At 45.1% G+C, this 21,811-nt stretch overlaps 1 protein-coding gene across 25 annotated transcripts in view; it reads left to right on the forward strand.

Moving 5' to 3' along the window:
• Nucleotides 1-21,811, forward strand: part of EPB41L3 (erythrocyte membrane protein band 4.1 like 3) — a 971,190-nt gene that overhangs the window by 471,939 nt on the left and 477,440 nt on the right. For all 25 annotated transcript variants that reach the window (XM_069620665.1, XM_069620670.1, XM_069620666.1 and 22 more), the window contains exons 5-6: nt 3,250-3,292; nt 16,773-16,848. In XM_069620665.1, the coding sequence (XP_069476766.1) occupies nt 3,250-3,292; nt 16,773-16,848 (119 nt within the window). The remainder of the gene's footprint in view (nt 1-3,249; nt 3,293-16,772; nt 16,849-21,811) is intronic.

Consider the following 21,811-nt stretch of genomic DNA (forward strand, 5'->3'; position numbering starts at 1 on the left):
CCCGCTCTCCTTGGCTCTGCCCAGCGCATCGCCCGGTCCTTTTCTCCTCACGTTCGGGACTGGGCGCACTTGCATCTTCGGAAGATTTTTTCCTTCCAGTGTCATTGTCTCCTGCTCTGGCTTAGCAGTTGCGTGGTAGTCCGTCTATGCCGTTTCCGTTAGATTTTCCTACTTGTTCTTCCTTTGAACGATGCTTTGCTAGGGCGGATCCCTATCCTCTTTGTTTAGAGTGTTTGGGTCCAGATCACCGGTGGGGACTCGTGCTTCTACTGCGATTCCCTTTCGGTGCGGGCACTTCAAAGTCGTCTGGAGCGGTGGGAGGAGGTTTCTCAGCGTGTTCCTCCTACGCATTTTCAGAGTTCCATCGACAAGAAGAAGAGACGCCCGGTAAATTCTTTAGTTTTTAGGGGGACTCCTTCCTGCGGTCTTCCCGGTCCAGGAGGGGCCTCAAAAGCTCTGTTACCGGGGTTTCCCCATAGGTGCCTTCCAGGCCTAAGAAAAGCAGCAGAGTTTTCACAGAGGGCCTCCCTAAGGGGCCTGCTCACACCGGATTGCAATCTGAGGCCCCTCCTGTGGGGGCTATTCAACAGCCCAGTTCTTCTGAGGCGGTGGGTACCAGAGCTTGCTTCGAGGTCTCCTTGTCTGGAGCTTCCCATTCAGACACCGGGCTTGCCCTGAGGCCTCAATTGAGGTTTTCTGTACCAAACCAAGGTTTGAGGCGCCTCGTGAGGGAGCTGTACCGGACTCTGGTCCAAGGTTCCTCTATCAGAGGCTAAGGTGACCGACAGAACTGAGAAGCCTGGTAAGGTCTTGTTGGTGAGGTGGGTTCCTCATCGTTCCCGCTCTAGTGGTGATCGCTGACCGTAATTCCTCTGTTACCGGCGTGGCCGAGGTTCCTCTTTCAGAGGCTAATTTGGCTAATAGTATGTCTCAGAAACATCCTATGCCACACAGTACAGTAAGGTTCCTTGTGTCAAGGCTAAAGTCCAGACCCTTGAACCGTCTGTGGAGACCCCTGCCTCACTTACACATGTGACGCGGTTCTCTTCAGGCATTGACAAAATGGCGCCCGTTCCCGCGCGAACTACGACAGCCATTTTGGACTCTTCCCTTACACCTACGCCATCCGCGTTGGGAGCATTTTTTTGGGTGAACATCGTTTTCCTTGTGCACCGTTTCGTCCAGTTTGACTGGAACGCTCAGATGCCATTACAGCACTCGGTCTCGCTCCCCGTGGCGTCTGCGCCATTGATCTATGTCAAGCCGGCTGGTGAGGGCCCCTCTTGGCAGCCCTTTCCCTTGCGGCCCTGGAGTTATTCCTCTCATGAGAGGGCTCCGCCTGCCACAGTGTCTAAGCCTTCGGCGGAGGATGCCGTCTTTGGAAAATTTCAGAAGCTCATGCACTCCGACCCCAAGAAGGAATATTTCAGAGGTCTTTTTAAGGAAATCTGCCCCCCAGTGCTGAATTCTGTGCCAACGATTCCTGTCGCAGCACCAGTTGTTCTGGCAGTTGTCCCACCTCTACCAGTTGGCCCACCTCCAGCCCTACCGCCCCCACCGCCCTTGTCTCCAATAGACAAGTATTCAGCAAAGCCAGACACGCAAGGAGGTCAGGATGGCAATGACCAGCAATGATCTGTTAAGGCCTTTCATGACCGGGTACTGGGCATGATGGTTCTCCTGGAGGTTCCAGTACCTGAGGCACCCCCCCTCCGCAAGAAGGGATGCTTTCAGGGGGAGTTCACCTTGTCTCCTCGGGAGCGCACCGGCATGTTCTTCCAAAAGGATGTTTTGACCGAGGTCCATAAGGTCTGGGGAAAAGCCACACTCTGGACTGTACGTTAACAAAAAGATTGGCGCTCGTTATAGGCTTCATATTTCAGAGGTTGTAGCCTTTAATCAGTCCTACATTACTTGTTTCCGGGGTAGTACGCTTAGGCTACGGAGGGGGGACAAGTGGGACTACCCTTCAAGGTTCAGGACCAGAGTTCAGGGAGTAGCCCTAAACTTGGAATGCCAGTTACCCCTGTCTGTATGTTTTACCCTTCCAAAAACTAAAAACCTATTTATTTTGTCACATAGTTTGTTGAAAACATTGCTACACAACAAACTGTTTGTATTGTTAAGTGATCTACATTGTATAATAGTTGAAAGGTACGCCCAAATGCAGACTGCCGATTGAATAGATACAGCCTCATTTTGCAAGAAATTGAAAAATGGCACAGATGAGGAACAGGCTATCCTCTGTCGTCTGTAAAACGTGTGATTTTGGAATAGTTATTCTATATGGAGTAGGATCAGGAAATCCACTTGGTATTTCCTTACTCAGTACAGGAAAACAGCCAGCATCTGTGCCAATATCTAATTTGTAAGTGGGCATAGAGGCTTGAACGTGCATGGATTCTGCCTGCTTTTTAAACCTGTAAAAAGCAGGCAAATGCAGAGCAAACAGTTCTAGTGCCGGCTGCCATGCCATGCCATGTTCATTGGCGGCCAGCATGCTTTTATTTTTTTACTACCGACTAGTAAACCATTAAAATCCCACAGAAAGGGCTGCTATATAGGATTAAGATCCAGTTTAAAATGCGGCCCATAGTCTGGATCGATTTAAAGATCTAGGCCGTGAGGTGGGTTGTATAAACCGGCTAACAGGCAAACATATGCTTAGTCTGATGCTTAAACAGTTGTACTTGTTCACATGACTAGAATTCAATTCACAAAATGGAAAATTTCAGGGGCACATGCAAGGTTAAAATGCCCAATTTCTATTTTTCCCACACTTATTCAACAAAAGTTGAAAACGTTTTGGCAAGCAGCTTTTTATGTTTAAAATGGTCATTCCATCTCAACCCATGGGTGTCCAGACTTCCTATACAATGTTATATTGGCATGTGTTGAATCCAGATTAGAAATGCAAACCCTTCATGTCGTCACTGCGAGTTAGCTCTGCTGATTAAGATCTACTGTCTGGTGCAAATTAGGTTATTGACGAGCAGCAACCCAATTTTACACATAAGAGGGTAAAAAACTGACGTGTGAATATTTTGAGAAGGATAAGCTGCAGACTATTAATTTATATTCAAGGATCAAAGACCATTCATAATTGGCAGCAGAAAGCCAAGTTGCCTTACCATTGATTGTTTTTCCAAATGTGAGGGCAGCTCAGACTCTGGAAAAGGGATTTAATGATGCACTGCTCTTTACATGTGTTGAATTACGAAGTTTTAATTGTGTTCTTTCCATTTTCAGAACTGGTTGGATCCTTCAAAAGAAATCAAAAAGCAAGTACGAAGTAAGTCTTCAAGTTAAATCTTAACGTTGAGCCAATTGGAGGGAAAAAAATTGATCACTTTTCTCATTAGAAATAAATGTTGCTTCTGTTATTTGAGGTACATTTAGATCCACTTATTTGGTTTAGCGTCTTCATTCGAAAGTGACTGATCAGTCTTAATCAGGATGGAATAGGTCTCAGAAAACACAATGGGCTTCATTGCAAGGTCCGGAAATTACACTGCCAGTAGCAATGTACTGGCACCCTTTCCGGACGGCCAAACTGTACATTTGCTGGTAGTTGCACGGAACTCCCAGCAGCCCTGACCTACCGGGAGTTCAAGCCCCTACCAGCATGCTTTTCCCTGAAGCACCGGCACCGTTAATAACAGTGCCGGTGCTTCATGATATCTCGGTAGCGCCGGAATGTCAGGTGGCGGAAACGGTGTTACGGGTTGGCAAATGGTGACTGTCCAAAGGAATCCCTGGTGCATTGGTTCCTATGGGTAATCTTTATAGTTCCCTTTTGCCTCTTCATCTTAGTCTCGTTTGAAAATGGGGAGTGGGGGAGTTGTAGTTTTCCTTAGGGTTTAAGGGAAAACTATATACATTTTTGGCGGGGTGAACTGAGTAGATGTATTGTTGTGGGTGAATGGGTTTTGGGCGAGAATATCCCATAATGACTGAGGGGATGCAGGTAGGGATGTATTGGAACGGGGGGTTACCATGTCTCGTCCAAGGGCGTTCCTCCCACAGTCTCCAAGGGTCCCTCTCCCAGGTGATCCTCCCTTGCTTGTCTGCCCCCAGGGTTGGGATCCAAGAGCAATGGACCTCCCCTGGCCACCTGAGTCAGGGATCCCTGGGAATAGCATCGGAGAAACGCCTCAGGTTTCTCACACTACCCATTTGGAGGTGCTTCTGGTAGAGGCAGAGTCACTCGAGGAGGGACCTGCAGAATGTGATAGAGTGCCTTGAAGTTGGGAGTGGAATGAAGATTATCCAGGAGAAACAAGAAGAGGTAGCCACAGAGGTGCAGGAGGACATGGGCAGAGAGAAGGAGGAGGAGGAGGAGGAAGCGTAGGCAGAGGAGATGTTCCTGCTGCAGGAGACTGCAACATCTTGGGAGTCCCCTAACGTCTGCCGGGGGAAAGGTGGTCTTCAAGCAGATGTCTCAGGAGGCAGGGACTGGGGACACTGCATCATTGGTTGCCCATGCGGGGGTGTGGGTGGGGGGTAGTTGTGCTCATGCTTTCGTCAAGAGGGTGAAGTCAGTTCTGAATACATCCCCACCCATGAAATCATTGCCCATTTGGTCACAAGTGTTGGACTACCTGAGCATGCAAACTTTCTGAGGGGAGGCAGTCAGTGTAAAGTGAAGCCTCTGCAAGAAGGCAGCTCATTTGGGTAATCAGTTAGCGTATTTTACTGGTCTCATTGATGTGCCAGTGAACACATACAGCCTCATTACAACTTTGGCAGTATTCCACTGATAAATCCTCTGGAATGCCCGCCAAATAGAATTTACTGTTACTGCCACTTTGACGGGCAAAATTACCACCAAATTACAAGTCGTGGTATGACTCCCCATTTATGGAGTCCATACCACTTTGTGGTGATTTCGATGGAATTGCCATCAGCAGTAATTCTGCCGATTTGGCTGTTTTTTGTCGTTAATGCGGTGGAATTACCTCCAGCATTTTTTCCTACTCCTCACCACCAAAGTTGGAGTACGGCTGTAATGCAGTGGTAACCGAGTTATCACTGCTTTACCGCCCTTTTTCCTGCACCGCTGTACTTTTAATGAGGCCCATAATCTTCAGTATTATAATAGCTTTTTTTATTATCATTTATTGTGTTTTAGTATAAAACTTAAGACAAATGTAAAAATGAAATTAAGATAACATTCATCAGAATGAAAATACAAGATGCAAGTATAAATATACAAAGAGCAATAAATAAATAAATTAAAATAAAATTACAGTTGCAGCTCATGATTAGGTTAATTGAGTGATCGAGTGGTAGTTAGGCATTACATGCACACCGTTACAAATACAGATACAAAAACACACCCTTACATCTCTAGGCAAGCACAAATGCGTACATATTCGTATACATGTAGTCCCCAATTGTTCCTGTCCACCTCTATTCCTTTAGGCCTACAAGGACCTTTGAGTGCACGCATCCTTTGTGCCAGCCCATCAGAAGTCTCATTCAGGTTGAATCAGAACTGCCAAGCAATGCTTTTCCACCGTAAGCCATACTCTATAGAGGTTCAGATGCAAGGATATATTCACCATATTTAAACATCTCAACGAGAATGGCTTAGTTTGTATGGTATCCAACTGATGCACATATTCGCCCATGTACTTTATTTAGATTGGACCTAGTTTAGGGCATAATAGCTTTTTAGGTATATCCTCTGGATTCCTTCTAAATAACGAGAGGCACTGTTATAACTTTCTAAAGACACACCTATTATTATTATTAAAGATGTTAATAAGGAAGGTGGTATGGTTTTTCTCAACAGAGATGATTATATCAAACAGGTATTGCATATTATTGAACACCTGGATGCTATATGAAACTTAAGGAAAGCCTGACTCGGTTGATAATACTCCTGGCTAAGGAATTGATATGTAAATGGCACAAAATGGTGTGTTATCAGATGATGGAAGGGTACTTTTTGTTATTGTTATTTGTATTGGGTACATAACAGTAGATCTCCCCCTCCCTGCCAGAGAATCGTTTTGTATGATGCTGTTACGTACATAGTCTCTTGCTTCATTCACAAAATATCCAGAATCCCCATTCTGTGTGGACACCATTGCAGCAAATAATCGCTTTGTAGATACATTAACACATTCTCCCAGTCCCGTTTGAAGGATGCTTGGTCCCCTTGGATCATATCTGTTGCCCATTGTAGCAAGCAAAGTTCCACACTTTCGAATGGATTGTGTCCTCCCACGTATTCCTCATCTTAGATATACGTATCTTCCAGCTTGCTGCTTCGGAAAAGTTTCACCAGAGGGCGCTGTGCTCGAGGCAGCAGCGTTGAACATCGACGTCATCCATAGTATAAAGGGCTCGAGCCGCGCCCGTTAGCTTCAGTTCTGTTTTTCCGATAGCTTGCTTCGTGTTATGAAAACGGCGCTTCCGTTTTTTAGTCATTATGTCTTCATCGTCGTATCCTTCCACGCCCAAAACTGGCTTAAAAAATGTCAGAAGTGTGTGAAGAAAATGTCGAAATTGTCTCTGGTATTTGGGCCCTGACCATCGGGTCGACGAGTGTGGTTCCCGTCAGGCAATGACCAACAAGGCTCTGAAGGAACATAGAGGTAAACTGGTGGTGGGGGAGGAATCCTCGAAGTCTTCTTCGAGAAAACTAAAAGAATCGAGGGAATAGGGTGGAAAGTCTCGAGGAAATTGAGATCAAGAAGTCGTTAGATGAAATCTTCCTTGTCTTTGTCGAAAACATTTAAGAAGAGACGACACTGATCTCCTCCTTCTTCCTCCTCGTCGGCTGACACAAGGGTCATCCCCTACCCTTCCAAACATGATTCCCCTGAAAAGTGAGAGACTTTCAGAACCTCCATGTGAAAAGTTTTCGAGAATGCGGCCCAGACCCCCCCGGAAAAACCGCGTGGAGACCATGCCGCTACTCACTCCAAGTGACAGTGGGAGGTCAAAGGCCAGACGTGCAAGATCTGACGACAAGTCGTCAAGGGTGTCATCGGAGGATATTTCCCAGACACCTAATAAAAAAATCAGACCTACCGGTGCATAAATCAGAGGTGACATCTGTCAAGATAGCGTCGGGAATCCACCTGCCATCAGAGTCCATGTTGAAGGTTACTTCAATGCATCCTTCGAAGGCGTTCTCGAAGCCGACCTTGAAGATGGCGTCGACACCTTCCTCGACGGCATCGAAGCCAGCGTTGATAACCTCGATGCCGTTATCGAGGTCATCATTAATTCCTGCACCGAAATCGACAACTTTGTTGTAGGCAAGATCGATGGCTGTCGAAAAAGTATACCAGCCACAGCCTAGACAAGACTTTTTCAGATCAATGACTTCCATTTTTGAGGAGCAATCCTCTGAAGATGACATTACTCCGGCTGGAGTGAAATTTGGGAATAGAGATGTCCCTGAAGAATTAATAGTCCCTAATTCTAAAATGGCTGATTTATATGAATGCCTACAAACAGCCAGTGGTCTGGATACTTCCCCTGAGGTAGACTTTGATAGACCCGACCCTGCAAACCATGCAGACACAGGGTACAGAAACTTAATGAATAGAGTTATTGAATTTATGGGATGGAATGCAAATTCCACACATTTTGACCAACATGACATGACAGACATCCTCAATGAAGGCCCTAAAAAAGACCCTGTCCTACCTTTTCATAAAACATTACAAAAAAGGGTCATGGCCACATAGCCCAGCTATAAATGAAAAATGTGTAGCAAAGTATAGGCCTTCCTCAACTGACCCTGAATACCTATCAAAACATTCCACGGCTGAGAACTTAGTGTTGCAGGCGGCCACATCTACGAGACAGTCGGCCTAAACTTTGTTCCCCCGGATAAAGACGACAAAAGGATTGATGCCTGGGCCAGGAAAGCTTTTTCTTCGGGCAGTACGGCCTTAAAAATCCATGAATGTGACTTGCACTCTCACAAGGTTCACATACACCCTGTGGGGATTGTATGACTGCAGCGGCTAAACACATCTCTGAGGGCGAGGAACAGGAAGGTTTTCTCGCAATTGTCAGAGATGGAAAGGAGGCTATCGGGGAATGCCTCCAATCAGAGCTGGACACTGCTGATAGCATAAGCAGGTCCATGGTGTCTAGCACAGTCATGCGCAGATTCGCATGGCTGAGAAAATCGGGTTTTGCACCGATGTGCAATCCAGATTGCTCAATATGCCCTTTGACGGCTTTAGGTGGTTTGGCAGCAAGGCAGTCGAAAGTTTAGAAAAGCTGCAGACCTCAAAAGCGGCAGCTAAATCATGTCGTGCCTCTATAAAACAACCTCAACAACACTCCTACTCAGGGTCATCTGAGGAGTTGTCCCTTTCGTTTATACTCCTCATTTAGGAGAGGGAATGGACAGGCCAGTCACAAAGGACAACAAAGAAAAATCCCTCGTGGTGGAAGAGGAAAAGGTGTTAGATCAACCCCAGCAGCAAAAAGTGTCCCCTCAGCCACTACAAAGCCACTCTGAGACCTTAACCCACAAGACCCCGGTGGGGCGCAGGATCACTCAGGATCTGAATGAATGGCGGGGCATTACTTCAGATGCTTGGGCACTGGAAACAGTTGCCCAGGGTTACTGCCTTCCTTTTCGACAAAGGCCTCGGAACCATCCACGGGGATCCAGCTCTGCCAAAATTCCAGACCCGCTCCTTGTGCAGGAGATTTTAACCCTGCTAGAGAAAGGTGCAATAGAACATGTACCTGTAGCGGAGACGAAAAAGGGTTGGTACTCCCCTTACTTTTCTATCCCAAAGAAGGACAGAGGATTGAGACCCATCTTGGACTTAAGAAACTTGAACAAGTTCCTCAGGAAGTACAAGTTCAAGATGGTAACTCTTTCTCAGATCCTTCAGGCACTCCAACTCCAAGACCGGTTGGTTTCATTGTACCTTCAGGATGCTTATTTTCATGTGCCAATCTCTCTCAAGCACAGGAAGTACCTGAGGTTCGTGATTGGCAAATCTGACTGTCAGTTTCGAGTTCTGCCATTCGATTTGACCTCCGCCCCAAGGGTGTTCATCAAGCTGATGGCGGTGGTGGCAGCGAGTCTCAGGTGAGGGGGGATTCACCTCTACCCTTACCTGGACGACTGGTTAATCAGGGCGAGTTCACCTGAACAAACCCAAGAACATCTGACGATGACCTGTCACTTATTACACAGACTGGGCTTTTCCCTCAATTTCAAGAAGTCACAAATGATACCAGTCCAAAAGCTCCAATTCATCGGAGCAATACTGGATACGTCCTCGGGCAAAGCCTTGCCTCCCAAGGAGAGAGCTCACCACATTCTGCAGATGGTAACAAAGTTCCAGAATGCCCAGCATCTACCGGCCTTCGATTTCCTCAGGTTACTCGGTCTCATGGCATCCTGCATTTTCCTGGTGCCAGAGGCCAGATTGAGGATGAGAGCCCTTCAATGGGCCCTCAGAACTCAATGGTCCCACTTTTCGGGGAATATGTCAGATCCTTTGCAGGTTCTGGCCATAGTGGCTCAATATCTACTATGGTGGGCTTGGAAGGACAATATCCTCAAAGGAGAATCTTGTTGGCAACCATGGCCAGAGATAATAGTAGTGACGGACGCCTCACTCACTGAGTGGGGAGCCCACAGCAACGATCTTACAATCAGCGGTCGTTGGTCTCCATCAGAGTCCAAACTGCTCATCAACCTTTTGGAGCTGAGGGCAATCAGACTAGCTCTGAAAGCCTTTCTGCCCTCTGAACGGGGAAAGAATGATATGATAATGACGGTCAACACAGTGGCCATGTACTACCTCAACAAGAGAGGAGGCATAGGATCACTTCCACTGTGCAGAGAAGCAATGCAGCTCTGGGTCTGGGCAATACAAGCAGGAATCTCTCTGTTGGCAGTTCACCTAGCCGGAGAGCAGAACACGGCGGCAGACGCTCCGAGCAGGCAGAGCGTAGTGTCTCATGAGTGGGAACTAGCTCAGGAAGTCCTTCAAGATATCTTCACCCTTTGGGGAACACCTCAAGTGGATCTTTTTGCGACTGGGGTCAACCGGAAGTGCGATCAGTACTGCTAAAAAGAAATTCCCCCAAGAGGAGCTCTACGAGACAAGTTTGCGATGGACTGGGAATTTCCACTGCTGTACGCGTTTCCTCCAGTCCCCGTGATTCGTCAAGTAATCAGGAGATTGAGAAAGTGCAGGAAAACCATGATTCCAATTACCCCGGATTGGGCCAGGATAACATGGTACCTGTTATGCAAAGTTTGTATGCAGTACCCTCTGGGAACACTACACACAACTATGGCTACAGGTGTGAGCAAACCAACCTTTGGTATAAGTCTGTACTACACAGTTTTGGTAGCGTGTTGAGCAGCCAGGCTTATCTCAAGAGGGGAATTGTGAGATTCACAGTTACAGGTATTCAAATAAACTCTTGCACTCAAGGTTTCTTGCATAAACAATTAATAATGTATTTATCAGTCAGTTATAAAGCCTTCTTCAGAAGGGAGCAATAGGTTATTAACACACTAATATACTTCAATACTGTATACTCTTAAAAAAAGGTAGGTAAAAGGAAAAAGTTATTTGAACACAAGAAATACAAATAATCTTAGACAATGCAAATATTTTGAGTTCACCAGAAGAGTCAATTCAATAGATTAGGCCAAAGTCAATGGGCTAAAGTCTTGGATAGGATAAAGTGGTTCTGATAAGTAAACGGAAAAGTCTTGGCACAAGTTCTCAGAAGTAGTTTGCAAAAAGAAGAATCATATGGTGGGTCACAAGCTGATTAGGCCTGCGAGTTGCAAAAGTTTCAAGCGCTTTCACTGTGAGAGGTAAGTTCTCTGTCTTGTTTTATAGTACCTTACAATGAAGAAAAATATGCAGCCGATGACTTCTGTTCCTGGCAGTTCCTACAGATCTCGCTGTTCCTGTGCCTTAGTCGTGGGGACAAGAGGGAGGACATCTGGGGACTCCTGCACTGCACTGGGACTGGTCAAAAGCTTGCAACAGGCAAACTTCAATTTCAGTGGCTGTTTCGTGTTTCAGCTACCGCACCGGTAACAACGCTGGTCCTGGCTGTCAAGGTGGACTGTCATTGCTTCTGAGGTCCCACACACAGCTGAAGGGGGGGGTCAGACTCGGTCAGTCCGACGTAGTGGGAGTCCGGAGGATCTTCCAAACATTTTCGGCCAGGTAACGCACACAATCTTGTCCCTCTCCCTGGCTCTACGGTTTCCTGTAGCACTCTAAGGAAATGCAACCAGCTCTGGGATGAGTGTCCAGGTGGCTTACTTGGGAGTGGATTGGTCCTACCAATGCAAAGGGAGAAGTCGTCCTTTGCAGAGCTTCTCTGTCTATGCGAACTTGGCCGACAGTGGTCGACTCTGCCTTCCAAGCCAAGAGACTCGCCTTTTATTCGGTTTTCTCCCATTCATTCCAGCCTAGCTGTCACTCACCCAGCAGGGTGGCTGTCCTTGCCGGACAGTCAGCTAGCCAATCATCACAGAGTGCATTTGGGTCTCCTAGGGGACTAAGCACGGTGAGTTTCGGGCACTTCCCACACTTCCTGCCTACCCCAGACACTCTAGAGCCAGAGGCGGGTTTCACTCCTGAAGCCCGCCAAAGGCAAATGAACAAAGAGACCAAATCTGGTTTGGCACGCAGAGAAAAACCCTAGAAGGACCTTTCCACAAAGAAATGGCGAAAAAAGAAGACTGGGAACCAATTTAGCAACAATGGCTGGCCACCATCTTGAAAAACATGGCTCCCGCGATTTAATGTTGCCGGAGCTACGAATAGTTTGTCGTCGGGAAAAATCATGGTAGTTCGTTGTAAAACCACTGCCACCAGCCATTCTGAGAGGAAAGGGTAATGTATGATTGTTACATGAGTAACTAGACATGGGGGATACTAAGTAACCCCTCCAGGACTCTTTTGTACGATAGGGTGTGCTGGGTCTAGAAATGTACAGGGCTAAGTGAAGACAATTTCACTCCACTGTTCTGGGAAACAGTAGTTTATCCCCGATAAGATAGTTAAACCTTGGGAAAGCCTAAAAGGTTTCCCTGTGTTCATTGCACTGAGGGTGCTGTGTGACACAAATGAAAAAGATGATGCCTATGGAGTTGGTTAGACTCCATAACCAAAGGAAACAAACACAGAAAACAAATTGATTTGATCGTACAAAGTCCCAAAGTACAGCAAAAGAGCTGGGTGTCTCTAAGGTGGAGAGGAATTAGCACATTTTTGAGAATTCTCCCTAACAGTACCCTCCAATACGTCTTCCACAAAGAGAGGATCTCCTCTCGTAAGAGGAGGGTCGGGTTCTCCATCCAGAGCTCAAAACACTCAGCCTTCACGCTTGGCTTCTGAGAGGCTGAGATATAATGATTGGGACCTCCCGGACGACGTAATGGAGATTTTGCTTTCGGCCAGAAGACCAGCAACAAAGTCCTTGTACCTGTGTCGGTGGAACACGTTCAGTAACTGGTGCAGGGACAAGAATATGGATCCATTCCTGCGTAATACTGCGATGGTACTCTCTTTCTTGTTACACTTGGCCAATTTGGGGCTCCAAGTTGGCACTATAAAGGGATACTTAGCGGCGCTATCTATTTTCAAGCACTCCTCAGAAGAGGTATCCTATTTTAAAATGCCCTTGGTTATTCAATTCCTGAAAGGGCTGACAAATGTGTTTCCTCAAACACCTTTTCAGGTACCCGTCTGGGATCTAAATTTAGTCCTAAAGTTTCTCGCATGTTTTATACCATTACATTCTTGCCCGTTAAGGCTTCTTACTCTAAAAACAATTCTGCTAGTGGCAATTACATCAGCCCGCAGGGTGAGTGTGTTGCAGGCGCTCTCTTGTAAGCCCCCTCACACCATTTTCCATAAGGACATCCTTGGAGTCAAACCCTCTTTCTTACCAAAAATAGTCTGTCTTCCACCGGTCACAGAAAATTACATTACCTTCTTTCTGCTCTCCTCCGCATGCAAGTAAGGAGGAAGAAAGATTACACAGGACACAGGCTTGACCCAAAAAAGGGCTTTCAGTTTCTATATCTCCAGATTGGCTAAATTACAACAATCTGACCAACTTTTTGTTGGATATACCGGCACAAATTGGGTCTAGTGGTATCAAAACAAATGCTATCCAGATGGATAATATTAGCAATCTCTGAATGTCATACGTTGGCTGGAAAAGAGCTCCCATATGGACTAAGGGCTCATTCAACTAGGGCCATGGTGACTTCAACGGCTCTTCAGAGGGATGTCCCTGTGCAGGACATTTGCGCAGCGGCCACTTGGTCGTCTATGCATACCTTCGTGAAACATTATTGCCTGGATCCAACATCATTTCAAGCGGGTCTTTTTGAAAAAGCAGTCCTACATGCAGTTCATGACTAACTTCTTTTATCTGATACTCCCTCCTCCAAATTCATGCTGCTATTGGAGCATATCTAAGATGAGGAATACGTGGGAGGACACAATCCATTCGAAGAACAAGTTACTTACCAACTGTAATGTTCTTTCGATTGTATGTTCCTCCCACGTATTCCTCTTTGATCCTCCCAGCCTACCCCGACGTACAGTTTACTTCACTTGCACTCTAAAATCCTTCAGAGCCAAAGGTCAATAAATACCTGGTCAACTGAGGCGGAAAATAACATCGTAAAAACAGAACTGAAGCTAACGGGCGCGGCTCGAGCCCTTTATACTATGGATGACGTTGATGTTCGATGGCGGCCCTCGAGGTACATTCAACGCCACTGCTCGAGCACAGCGCCCTCTGGTGAAACATTTCCAAAGCAGTAAGCTGGAAGATACTTATATCTAAGATGAGGAATAGTTGGGAGGAACATCCAATCGAAAGAACGTTACATTTGGTAAGTAACCTGTACTGGAGCCAGTCCAGGTTTGCTGGAACCTGTTTTTGTTTAAATTTTTTTGCCACCACTAACCACTGCAATAAGAAGGATCATATGGCTTAGTTTCTGCCCCTCCGTATATGTTTTAGATTTTGGATCCCACAGGCTGCATAGCCACACCTTCAAATCAATGGAGTCTGTTTCCTGAAATATCCCTATCATTTGTGATTTCACCCCGTCCCAAAACGGCCGTAAAGCAAGACAGTCCCACCATATATGTGCCCAGTCCCCCTTAGTTTTGCATCCACTCCAACAAAGAGGGCAGACTCTCGGATACATTGTATGGAGCTGGTCAGGGTTTTAATGCCAGGGGAACATCACTTTATTCCACATTTCCCTTGTTTGAATGGAACGAGTTAGTTTTGGTATGGCACCCCACAGGTGTTCCCATTGCTCCTTGGATGTAGTGCTATCAAATGTGGTGTCCCACCTTTTCATATATTTCCTTTGTATTAGGGTTGTGTTGTCATTGCGAAATGTGTATAGAGTCGAGACTAATCTCCTCGATCCTGTGTGGGTTGTGATAAACACTCCAAATGGGGTCAGCTGTTGTGTGGCTGCTGATGTGATATTTGGGTTGGTTAGCCAATGAAGCAGGGCTTCACTGGGCAAACCAACGGTCCAGGAGTTACAGCAGACGTCCTCTTCAAGTTCTTCTTCGGTTCCTTCGTCCAGTGGTCGACTCTGCCTTCCAAGCCAAAAGCCTCACCTTTTATTCAGTTCTCTCCCATTCATTCCAGCCTAGCTGTCAATCACCCAGCAGGGTGGCTGTCCTTGCGGAACAGTCAGCCGGCCAATCACCAAAGAGTGCATTTGGGTCTCTTAGGAGTCTAAGCACAGGGAGTTTCGGGCACCTCCCTCCCTTCCTGCTTACCCCAGACACCCTGGAGCCAGAGGCAGGCTTTATTCATTAATCCCGTCAAAGGCAAAACGAACAATGGGACCAAACCTGGTTTGGCGCGCAGAGTAAATCTCAGGAAGGACCTTCCCACAAAGACATGGCGAAAAAAGAAGACCGGCCATTTTTACAAAAAGGGCACCCATGGGCGCTTTACTGCAGTTGCGAACGCAGCCTATGGTAAATGCACACCATGGTAGTTCAACCGAAACCACTGCCACCAGCCATTCAGTGAGAAAAGGGTAACATAAAAAATGTTACAGGATAAGCTAGACAAAGGGAATACTAGGTAACCCCTCTGGCACCCTATTGTAAGATAGTGTGTGCTGGGTCTAGAAAGTTACAAATGTAAGTAAAGTCAATTTCACTTTACTGCTCTGGGAAACAGTAGTTTATCCAAGAGAAGGTATTTAAACCTTTGGGAAATCTGAAAGACTTCCCTGTGCCACTGCGCTGAAGGTGCTGTGTGACAAAATGTAAATGATGATGCCTATGGAGTTTGTCAGACTCCACAACCAAAAGAGACAGTTCAAAACCGCATTAAAATACATGAGAGAGTGGGGGGGAAAAAGGGGTCTCGCTCTCTCCAGGTTGAAAAAATCAAGTCCTCGAAATCCAGCAAAGTTGCTCGGGGTCTCGAATGTGGAGGAAATTAGCACATTTCTGAGAATTCTCCCTAACAGTGATGTTCATGGGAGAGCATAAGGATGACCATGCCTGCATTATTGATGTTCCTGGGAAAATAGCAGTGTGTCCAGGCCTTCCATAGTAATGTACGTGGAGAGCACCAGGGTGCCCAAGCCTGCCCTAGTGATGTTCATGGGAGAGCACCACGGTGCCAATGCCTGCCATAGTTATCTTCTTGGGAGATCACTGTGGGCCCCTTGCCTTCCATAGTGATATTCATGGAGCGCACCAGTGTGTCCAGTCCTGTCATTGTGATGCATGCCTGCTATAGTGATGCTCATGTGAGTGCACCATTGTGCCCATACCTGCTGTAGTGATGTTCATGGGAGAGCGTCACTTGGAGCCATGCCAGTTGTTGTGCAAAATGGCAGAGCTTGTGCCTTCCAAATCTAAACCAATATGACTTGTGAAATGTTTGAGCGCAGTCTTTTCATCCTGTATGATTTGCATATTTATTCTAGTGCCAATATGTCCCTTACAAAGAAAGAAATGATAAAAGTGGAATGGAAAATGTGTACTACAAAATGTAAGTTTAAAATACAAATAAAGACCGGCACACCTTAAAGGTATTCTTTTTCCATGTGTATATTAAAAATTGGGTGTTGAAAAGGCCTCCCGCCCCGCCTTCACCCCCTCTCACATTTACTTTTTGGCCCGCTATAGGCAGCATGTAAGTTGCAATCGACCCGCTGCCATAATCAGTTGTGCACCCCTGCACTAGATACACAGACACAAACGTACCTGATACCAACACCTGCATCTTCCCTCTTCTGGCAGTACCGGTCAGCCCTTAAGCGCTCCCGTGTGCGCCAAGGGGTGTGGTTTGCAGGCTAAAGTATTCTGTCTTTTTACCAGTGATCAATAGATCACAGGCAAAAGACCTAATACAACAATAAAACTCATACTTAAGTGGACTGAGACACATCAATTTGTGTTGTGAGGTATATGAATGGTCAGTATAATGCTGGTGATGCAGAAAACATAAAAAAGATCCGTACCTGCTTTCATCCTTTGTGGTTGGTGAACTATAGCTTGTTTGCGTAAGAAAGGTATGTTTAAAAATCCAAATGTGGCTAGACTAAAAGCTTTACATTATGCCCTGGCTCTGAGTGAAATATAACCATTCCGATTTCTTGCACGCTTTGTCAGTCAGAATACATGCATACATCTGTAGTTGCCTAATGCACAGTAATAGAACATGGCACCTATCTTGGTAGATGGCAAATCAAATAAACAAATGTAATATTCTCACAGGTGGCGCATGGCACTTTTCTTTTAATGTGAAATTCTACCCACCAGACCCTTCACAGCTATCGGAAGACATCACCAGGTAATTCAAAAAGTTTCTGCTAAACATGTTATTCAGACTTTATTTTCCTGTTCTCTAAATTGTATTCCCAGGTTTATGGCACATGCAACATTATCATACAGGTATTTGCATGCAAGCACAAAATATACCATACCTGTGATTGCCTCTGTCTTTTGCATTATTTCGTAACTCTTTTAAAAATAATGATCAGACATTTAATTTTGTGACTTTCAAACCTTCCTGTTTCTCTATTAGCCTGGACTCTATGGGACCTTGTCTTAGCTGGTTACTGAAAGGCGACATTCTGCTCCTTTGGGAAGGATTCAAATTACTTCTTTATGAAGCAATGCCATCTTTAAACATTAGATGCACAATTTTTGCCAGAAGATATGTTAGCAGATTCTATTCATATGTTCTCTTCGGCCCACAGGCTATAAAGATATGTAATTGCTTACAAAATAGAAATGTTTTGCTCATTGGAGCTGTTATTTTTACACGCAGAACTCTGCGGTGAGATGCAGACTTTTCTGTAATCCTTCTAAATCCGTTGAGGTTTCTCCTTAAAAGAAAAAAAGGCTCTTTGCTCCAAGCTAAATTGGTTATGCTTTAGAATATCGCATGCTCGTACTTGATCGGGGTGGCAGAGCTAATCTGAAACCACACTCAATATATCCTCCTCCCAGGTGGCCAGGGAAAGGCTGTTGCTCTCGGATGCTGACCTTGGGGGTGGATATGCGATGGAGGATCACTTGGGCAGAAGAGACTTTGGGAGTGAGGGTGGGGGGGAGTCAGCTTTGGGTGAGACATATTATATCCCATTTCCCTTTGATAAAGAATTGGATATCCCCCAGACCATTGTAGAATATAACCATCTGCCAATGCACACCAGTTAAGAGACACTCCAGAGCCATACATCCTCTCTTTATGGACGGGGACACACACACATACCTCTCTCTCTCTCTCTCTCTCTCTCTCTCTCTCTCTCTCTCTCTCTCTCTCTCTCTCTCTCTCTCTCTCTCTCTCTCTCTCTCTCTCCTTCTCCCCCCCCCCCCCCCCTCCTCCCCCTGGGATGAGGAAGAGAGATGCCGAGTACCAGGACCGTTATGTACTGAGTCTGGAGGTGAAGCCAGGGAGATGTATGCCTGATGCGCCTACAAGCTGCAGATGCTGGCAGGAGCCCTCGGAAGGTCTCCGGTCGCAGAGCCAGTCTGCTTACCTCCTAGAGTCAGAGACACTTCTTCTCCGTACACCTGAGGCGGCAGAGATCCTGGAGAAGTGGTTTGCCGAGCTGGGAACAGCCACAGCCAGCCTGCTGTTGCGGAGAACAGTACCTGGAGACAGCGTACCCATTGAGTCAAAGCCTGAATGACTGCGGGTTGCTTAGGTGTGGGCCGCATGTTTGCTGCAGGTCGGGTTGCTCGCGGGTGAGCGAGGAACCGTGTGGGCAATATCAATGCCGTTCAAAATTGACCTGAATACTTTTGATATGCATGATAATCTGAAGCTGTTTTTTTAATACTCAACTGCAAAAGAAATTAATGCATGACAAGGCCAAGAGAGGGCCAGGGAAACTGTAATATTTGAACTTGTGAATACACAGTGAACCAGGAACAAGTTCCCAGCAGGAGGGTGACTTCTTGTTTGTTGTGGTTTATTCAGTGTGACTGATTTGAACTACATGAAACCTTTTTGAATACTGATTCAAAAGAAAGCAAGTGTGATTGAAATCCAATTGGATGGAATGCAGTTTGGCGCAATTCTCTGATAAAAAGGAACTGCAAAACCAGAGAGGACAAGCATTGGCAAGCATCATAAAGATATAAGGAACTGTGTAACTTGAAAGCATATGCAGGGGCTAAAGCCCTGAGAAGAGTTTGAAAGTGCAACAAATGAATTGTGGCAAAACAAGTAGTAAAGTATCCAAGTGATGGGAAATGAGAATAAGTCAAGTACCATAGTGCAGTTGAAATATTAGCAGTGCGTCTATGAAGAAGAAGCGAATAAGGGGTGTCGATTGCGTGACCTGTAATTGGTGGACCATGTGATCCGACAACTGCGCCTAGACCAAGTAACCCCACCTAAGCAAAAGACACTTAACTCGCCTATAAGCTTGTGATTGACTATAAAGGGGAAACTTTTATAATCTGAAATTGAGGAACTGAACTTTGAAATTGGTGAAAGTGGTGAAAGGCAACCAAGCCAGAAGAGCCATGCCTCTTGCGGCTTAGCTGGTCTTGGCTTTCAAGATGAATTACTCTAAAATACAACTGTTCCAATACCACATTTTAACTGGCATTGTTATCAACTCATTCAAAGTTGAGACAAGGTTTAATAGCTTGCAGTTTCCCAATATGCAATCCATTTTTATACGTGTTTTAATTACTGCAAGATGTATTGGTCCACGAGTCAGAAATATGACCAGATTATTGACTTAGATTTTTTGTTCATTACGGAATCCCAGAAAAACGCAGAGGAATTGAACTGCGCAGAATGCCTGTTTGTGATATGCTTTCTAGATGAAGAGAGATTGTTTAACATTTTATTGTGTTATCGCCCCCTGGACCAGCAAAAATATTTGGTGGTAGTCTGGATAGCAAACTATCATCTGATCTGTTGTACTAAAAAAACCTTATGGTGTTAGGCAAAGTTAGTATATGACTAGAGGATGAGCCTTCTTATTAAGCTAAGGACCTTAATCATTTATTTCAATTCTATAGATTTGTCTGCTACCTGTCCCTCCCACGTGAAAGGCCATTGTCTGGATCAATTTTTTTTTTTTTTTTAGACAACATACCAGTATCTTTCTGTGACCCCTTTGTAAGGCTGTTTGAACTGGAATATCCCAGCACAGGTAATAGTGACATATTCTGCAATCCACAAGTACGATTATGTAAAAGACCCTTGAGATGCGGGTTGCACTTCAAGAGTTCGATAGTTGCACAGAACTTTCTTGGCAAACTTATACAAATGAACTGCTGCACTCCTTTAGCAAGATTTGCGATTTAATGGCGCCAAAGCAACTTCTAAGGGTAAATATGAAGAGATCTGCTTCCTGGTTCTCTAATAAAATCAGAAAGCTCAAATACACTCTATTAAAAGCTGAAAGAAGCTTGGAAAAGCAACACCCTGAAGCATCAATTACTGAACTGAAGGCCATTCGCAAGAATTATAAAATTAGGGATTTTTTAAGCCAAGAAAGACTACTTAAATGAGTAAACTCTTAAGGCGGAGAATGGGCCAGGGAAGCTATTCCAAACTATTTAAACCCTAGGGCATTGGCTCAGTTATATTGATGGCTGCACTGATCATATATTCTTATTTCTTATGAGGATGAGAAAGATATCTTACATTCTTTACTGTTCATATATAGATGTTTAAGTATCTTTGTATAAAGTATCATTTATTAAATCTAGTTTCATTCGAATTTTGTTTGAAGTATTCATTGTTAGAGTTATGAATAGGAGAATCCAACAGAATTTTTTTGTTAACTGTGCTAATTGAATACTAATGTAGAATTGATAAGGGAAACAATAGTGCATTTGTTTATCATTTTTACAGATCTCATACTTTTTTGCTTATGATGAGGGATTTGTTGTTCCGAAATGCGTTGAGCTCATCAAGACAACTACTGAATAATAAAAGAAAATTCTCCAATAATTATTTAATTAAATACTTTGGTAAATAACTTTTTCTGTGAATTTGCAGTAAAGGACTTAATTCACATGCAAGCATCTAATTATAAATAAGAATTTACTGGTTCTACCAGTAAAAAGGTTTGCAGGTGACGGGTATCCTCACTTTAGGATATCATTTCCTTATGAGCATTGTTTCAGACAATCCCCATCTCAGACGACCAATGACTTAATGATAATTTTTTTTCCGAAGATTAAGGATATTCAGAAGAATATAACAGCCCAGCAGGTCAGCATCAGCATACCATGTGACAGTCGGAAATCCGCCTGTGCAATTTAAGGAAAGACAAGAGTCTGACATCTTGAATTCCATCCAGTATCCCTAAATTATGGATATCTAAAGAAATGTGAAGCCCATGGTATATAGCGAGGACGCCCTCCCAGCACTGATGACAAGATACCTTTCTGATATCACAGCCGGATTCATTAGGCATATAGTAAAACTTTAGAAGAAGGCCTAATGCCTGTTCAGCTGAAGGTGCACTTCTTTTCCCCTCCGGCCCCCTGTTAGAAAAGCCTTCCTTACATCCTCTTGATTTGAGTTATAAAGACTAGTAGGGCAGGTGGTGTCTTCCCAGTTACAGGATTTTGTCGAAAATATTTTTATTTTCAAAACCCGCTCCAGTTTTATCTTGTTGGTTACACTAGACTTATCAGCCGCTTTCAACATGCATGACCAGGACTTCCTGATCCGGCATTCAGAGAGACCTGTTATGATCTCTGATTCAGTGGCCGGATGGTTTAAATCCTCCGGGCTGATGGGAGACAACCGGTTAAACTTGTCCCATATCTGTCGACTAGACCATGCATAACATACAGAGTCCCTCAGGGCTCGCCACTGTTTCGTCTGCAGTTTAAAATTTATTTTAGACCACTATGATACTTTTTAAAAATATATATGAGTGTCAATGACAGTTAGGGCTCTTGCAGATGGTTTGAAGGTCTCGCAGGAGCAATGGATGGCTTGCAATCCGCACCTGGAGAAAAGTCTTCCCACCTGCTGAGGAACCGCATAGTGGGACCCTTTTCCCCAGGTGGAAGTGCTACGGGAAAAACCTCCTCTGGTTACTTCACCAAACACTTGCCACGGGAGCTGTAGAGGTGAGAGGGAAGCATGATCCAGGACGGAAAAGGCCTTTGCAGGAAAACTGTACTCGCGTCTCGTTTATCCTTTTGTCTCTGTGCCTCCTTCCAGATCCTACATCATCACCACCATGCTGATGTGATTAGAGGAAAGGTCCATAACAACTTGGCAGCATGGTACATGCCGCCGGGCGTGAGTCAAGGATCCC

Source organism: Ambystoma mexicanum, chromosome 5q, assembly GCF_040938575.1.
Source record: "Ambystoma mexicanum isolate Mex_15411 chromosome 5q, UKY_AmexF1_1, whole genome shotgun sequence".
Taxonomy (NCBI): Eukaryota; Metazoa; Chordata; class Amphibia; order Caudata; family Ambystomatidae; genus Ambystoma; species Ambystoma mexicanum.